A 6000-nucleotide genomic window follows, 5' to 3' on the forward strand; every position below is an offset into this window, starting at 1 on the left:
ACCCCACCCATCTGGCTGGGTTTCACCAGCCACTCTGGGTGGCTTTTCCAACAAAATATTAAAATACAATAGTTCGTCAAACATTAAAAACTTCCCTAAACAGGGCTGCCTTCAGATGTCTTCCAGCATTCCATTCCAACATCTTCAATTTTTAATTTCTTCAACAGTCTTGTCTTTTAAGAGATGCTAATTCAACACCTTTCCCTTGAAAAATGGATCATACCAGGGCAGGCATTGTTAGTAGAGTTTAACTTATTAAAACCTTTAAACTAGCTGTTGAAAATAATGTAATTACATTCCATTGTACCTTTTCATTCTCTCAGCATATATATTTTTTATAAATCAGCTTTGCTTTTAAGGTATGTTATCGGCATGTTCTTAACGTGAAAACAGTCCACGTTTCCCTGCTTCTAATTGCATAGCATTTGATGCTTTTGTTTCTGTTCAAAACAGAGGACCTTTCCTGGTGGCCTTGGGAAAATCTTGGCACCCAGAAGAGTTTAATTGCGCACACTGCAAAACCTCCATGGCTTACATTGGCTTTGTGGAAGAAAAGGGAGCTCTTTACTGTGAGGGCTGCTACGAGAAGTTCCTTGCCCCTGAATGTGCCCGATGCCAGAGGAAGATACTTGGGGTAAGTAATAAAGTTGTCATGTTAAAGTTTTGGGCTAGATGTTGGAATCCTTAACGCTAGGTCAATTCAGAAGTATTGGGACATATGCAGACCTAACCGTGGAACCTCGTAACCACCTTTAAAAGACTGAATTGCAGAAAGTCAGGAAACTCCTTCTCTTGTACCTTATCCAGGGTTAAATAATACATTGGCAGTGGAAAGACTTTTTATCATGTCCCTGATTAGATTTAAGTTCAGAAAAGAATGGGCTGGAGGCTGGCGGGGATGATGCAATAGCCTACTTCATAATCTCTGAATTGTGATTATGATTAAATATTATTATTATTATTATTATTATTATTATTATTATTATTATTATTATTTTATTATTTTATTTATAACCCACCCATCTGGCTGGGTTTCCCCAGCCACTCTGGGCGGCTCCCAGCAGAATTAATGATAATAATAATAAAGCGATAAAACATTCCCTAAACAGGGCTGCCTTCAGATGTCTTCTAAAAGACAGTCTTCTAAAAGACTTGACATCTGATGGGAGGGCATTCCACAGCCCTTCATCCAAAGATCACAACATAAAAATAAAAAAATGAGAACACAAAGTACATAACAACACAGAAACAAACCAATATGTCTCTATGAAGCCTTTACTAGTAACCTGTGAAATTTGTAATCATAATATCCCAGGTGGTGTTCTGCCTGAGATACTTGTAAAAAAATAAGCATCTGCTACCTAAAACATTTAGGTATGAAATTTATTCAGGGCAGAAAAAATTGTTCAAATTATATGTTCAGATTCATAGGCATGGGGCGACCTGAACTCACTCGTCTCTTGCTCCCTTGTTATGATTCTCAGCCTACGAATGGCAGTAACTTCAGAAAATCTGGTTCAAGATCTACATTCCTCAGTGCTTTCTCCAGTTTCTTTCCTTCTTTCCTTTTTTTCTTGTAAGAAAAAAAGGGTTTCTTCATGGTTAAGAGAACAGCAATCCATCTCATTCCAGTCCTATAGTGATCAACGTGGTGGTGTTTTTTGTCTCTCCTCCATCTAGGAAGTAATAAATGCCTTGAAACAAACCTGGCATGTTTCCTGCTTTGTGTGTGTGGCTTGTCACAAGCCCATACGCAACAACGTTTTCCATTTGGAGGATGGTGATCCCTACTGTGAGACAGGTGAGCATTTTACTTGACTCAGTATGCTTGTGTTAGTTACATCGGCATCATGTTTTTCCTCTATAAAACAAGACCCATCCCTTGCTGTTACCAGTACTTCAAACTTTTACAGATGGAGCTTCTCTAGTTTGTCTTGTTTGTTTAAATCAGGCTTCCTGAACCTCAGCTCTCCAGATGTTTTGAGACTATAATTACCAGCATCCCTGACCACTGGTCCAGCTAGCTAGAGATCATGGGAGTTGTAGGCCAAAAACATCTGGAGGACCGAGGTTGAGGAAGCCTGGTTTAAAGAAACAATTTATATACTGCTTAACTCCAATTGCCTCCAAGTAGTGTCTAAAAAAGACAATAGATTTAAAGGGTAAAAATCAGTTAAAACTATAAAATCAGATTTAAGTAAATTTGGAGTCCATGATTGGGTAGAAAAAGTGTGGGGGAAATGGCACTTGGTTCATTTCTGTCATTATTTTGATTATCTACATAGGGTTAGATCCAAAGGTTTCTTTCCTGTAATGGAAGAGCTATTTTCTGATGGAGAAAGGGAAATAAGCAGCTGGTATTTTTCAGCTGTTTTTATTTAGCTGTTACAGAAAACTGTACTTCATTAACCTGGACCTTGGTCATTAGTAACTGCTTAAGATGCTAGTGAGAATACTAAAGTAAGAATCCCAAAGTAACATGTTCACACATGTCTGAATTGGAATGTGTTTTGCAGAACTTCCTTTGATGGCAAACAATTTTGTTTTCCCTTGTGTTCTCTTGCTCCCTCCTGCTCTCCTTTGTTCTTTTAATAGTTCTCCTATTTTTATCATAAAAATGCAAAAAATGTAGAATTAAAAATCACAATTGTTTGCTTTTCCTGTGTTTTTGAGGGGGGTTGGTGGTAAGCTATTCCCCCCCCCAACAAGACATAGGTTTGGCAAAACCAAGGAACTGTCTTTTTGGCACAGGATAACACATTGCTGTGTGAACCCAAGAGATGCCTCAAACTTGGCAGTAGCTAAGAGTAGATGGCGGTGTAAACCCTGGGAACCAACCTCAGTGGCATTGAGTGGAAGTAGTGAAGCTGCAATACAGAAAGAATAGTTAGATGTCTAAGCTAAAGGCACCAGTTTTTCACCCAGCAAGCCTTCAAGCTAGATTTCTCTGTGGAATCAGAGACTGGAGATTAGATGAACAAGCTTCAATACAGGACATCACTGACTTGTCCTTTGTAAATTTTCTGTGCACAGATTACTTCAGGCTGCTGTTACCATGGTTAACGTAACAGGAGAAAAATCTTAGACTGTGTGTCTGGGGTTGAAAGGGAAGGAAAACAGAAGCTTTTCAATCTGCCCTGGCTACTGTTTTCTGTCTTCTGTAGAAAAGCTTGTAAACCTCTTGAAACTGTAAACAGCAGCCAAGTTAAATAGGCGTGCACCCATTTTCAATATGATACTGTGAAATGGAGAGGACTTTTTCAGGTTTAAAATGAGCTCTGTTTGAGTAGTAAGTTATACCAAACGTAGTAAACCCTTTAAGTTGTAGAAGTAGCTTCCATATGATCTTAAGGAACTGAGTTGGTCACTGGGAGAAGGGCGATGAGAGTTATAGCCATATGCTGAGATTGCTTTTGTTGTAGGAATGTATTGTGTTGGATTTCTTGGAGAAAAACGGAAGGGTTTCCTTGCTGTCTGTTTCTGATTTGCTTATATTGATTACATTTTTATTATTTAGTTTACTGTATTTTTGATTACGTGAGATGCTTTGACAGTTCTCACAAATGAAAGGGAGGTACAGTATATGAATTTCCTAATGAATAAATAAAAATGGTTCTGGCAAATAAAGAGCCAGTGTGGTGTAGTGGTGAGGGTGATGGACTAGGACCTGGGAGACAAAGGTTCAAATCCCCACTTGGCCATGAAGCTCCCTGGCTGACCTTGGGCCAGACACTCAGCCTCTCAGCCTAACCTACCTCACAGGGTTGTTGTAAGGATTGAAGGACGAGGGGGAATCATGCACACCACTTTGAGTTCTTTGAAGAAATGGGTGGGATATAGATGGAAGGGAGGAAGGAAGGAAGGAAGGAAGGAAGGAAGGAAGGAAGGAAGGAAGGAAGGAAGGAAGGAAGGAAGGAAGGAAAATAAGTATTGCAATGCCACAATTCTGCAGAATTTCGTTTTTCTGATGTGTCTCTCTTCAGTTAAGGAAAAACCATAGGGTGATAATCCAACTTATGTAGTACAAAGAGGAGACCCACTGAAAACAGGAAATACTCTAGCCCATTGTTTTCAGTCTCTCTACTCCAGGCATGACCAACATTGGGTGTCACTTATGTAGTGGTGGAATGCCCAAAGGGAAAGGGGATCATGTTCTCAATTCTTAAATCTTGGCATACCTTACCTATGGCGTGTCATTTGAGCACTTATGTGCTTATGTGACATTTATTCAGATTTAGTGTTTGTTGCAAGTTGAGACATTTTGTTCAGTGGCCATGTTTGTATCTGCCTGCACAGATTACTATGGACTCTTTGGGACCATGTGCCATGGCTGTGAATTCCCCATTGAAGCTGGGGACAGGTTCCTGGAAGCCTTGGGCCACACTTGGCATGATACCTGCTTTGTGTGCTCAGTAAGTATAAAAACTTAGTTATCAATGGCAGCAATGCTATTGCTAGCCTGAATAAGATAGGAGTAACTTCTGAAATGCTCTTTTAATAGCGTTATCTTGTGTGCGTTATGGATAATTCATAATTGTTTGGAGAGCACTTTGCTATTGTGTAAAGCTGGCCTTTTTTTTTTTTTTGCTCCTTAAAGATATATTTGATGTGAATTTGTTTGACACCGTTTTCTTAAAACCCTTTAATCATTCAGATTTGTTCCCATCAGTTGCCAAACATACAAGTTTGTAGTCTTCTGTTTGAAGGGCTGTAGTTCAGTTGTAGAGCAGATTATCTGCATGCAGGTGCTTCCTAGATTAATGGTTCCCTAGATGGGCTTAAACCATGGAGATTCAATTCCCAACTCAACTATAAAGCTCACTGGGTGCCCTTGAGTCCAGTCACTATCTCTATGTTCATAGAGAACATAGGAGGATAAAAAAGGGAAGCCAGAGCCCATTTACATATTTCCTTGGGAAAAGAGCAGTACAAAAATACAAGTTGTATCCAACCCATTGTGAGCACAAGCTAGTGGCATTCGCCACGCCATCCTTCCCACTGTAGCTCCTGGTTGTCCCAGAAAACCTCTCCTGAGGCTGACCTTCCTAGGTGAAAGGTTATTGGTGGCTTCTAACAACAGTAGAACATTCACAGAGTAAAGGCATCACTGAATCAACTCAGTTCAATAGTGAATTCATTTTTCAAGTATGGATCTTTGCTGACAGCCACACACACACACATGAGACACATCAGCAGCCTTGTGGGGGAAACCCAGTGTTTGCAAAAAGTATGCATAGAAAGAAAGCATCCTAAGGTAGGGGACCCAAAAACTGTTTAGTAGAAAACTGAGCATCTTCAGTAGCCAAGAAATGCTGGTTTGGGTTAAATGGGAGGATAAAGGAATGGACACCCATAAAGAGAGCATGACTGGCTAGAGCCCTGAACAGGAGCACTCTACACCACAACATTTTGTTGCAGATGCCACTTGTATTTTATTCATGTTAAAAGCAAAACAAAAAAACCCAGACTAGTTTGTTTAGAATTCAGTGTGATGAGCACCGAAAACACCTACATTGCTATTAACCAATGTGCTAATTTTTGAAACGAGAAACATTTCTGCCTTTTAAAATTTCATTTCAGGTGTGCTGTGAGAGTTTGGAAGGCCACACTTTTTTCTCCAAGAAGGACAAGCCCCTTTGCAAGAAACATGCCCACTCTGTGAACATCTGAAGCTCTGGGGGTTGCTGAATAATAGATATTGACAGGGAAATAAAGTTCCTGGGTTTTGGTTTTCAGTAGGCTTACTGAAGTATTTATCTAGACTTTTTAACTGTAGAAGCGGAGATTGGGGTGGGGAAGGAATAAAGCTTATGACTGTTTCATGTAATACAACAAGGAGCATTTAGAGCCCTGCAGATGTTGCTGGACTCAAATTCTCATCATCCCTGACCATTGGCCACGTTAGCTGAGATTGATGGAAATTGGAACCCAAGTATGTATGTTGTGTTATTATATAGCGATTTTATGTTGTAACCGCCCTGAGAGTATAGGGTGGCATAC

The 6000-nt window shown here is 39.9% G+C and overlaps 1 protein-coding gene across 4 annotated transcripts in view; it reads left to right on the forward strand.

Annotated features, from left to right (window-relative positions):
• The window catches only part of PDLIM5 (PDZ and LIM domain 5), a 120131-nt gene extending 114396 nt beyond the window's left edge, over positions 1 to 5735 (forward strand). For all 4 annotated transcript variants that reach the window (XM_081924893.1, XM_081924895.1, XM_081924896.1 and 1 more), the window contains 4 exons: positions 454 to 634; positions 1681 to 1801; positions 4297 to 4412; positions 5581 to 5735. In XM_081924893.1, the coding sequence (XP_081781019.1) occupies positions 454 to 634; positions 1681 to 1801; positions 4297 to 4412; positions 5581 to 5670 (508 nt within the window). In that variant the 3' untranslated portion in view covers positions 5671 to 5735. The remainder of the gene's footprint in view (positions 1 to 453; positions 635 to 1680; positions 1802 to 4296; positions 4413 to 5580) is intronic.
• The last annotated feature ends 265 nt before the right edge of the window (positions 5736 to 6000 follow it).

The sequence above is a fragment of the Podarcis melisellensis genome (assembly GCF_964234715.1).
Source record: "Podarcis melisellensis genome assembly, chromosome: 9".
NCBI classification, from domain to species: domain Eukaryota; kingdom Metazoa; phylum Chordata; class Lepidosauria; order Squamata; family Lacertidae; genus Podarcis; species Podarcis melisellensis.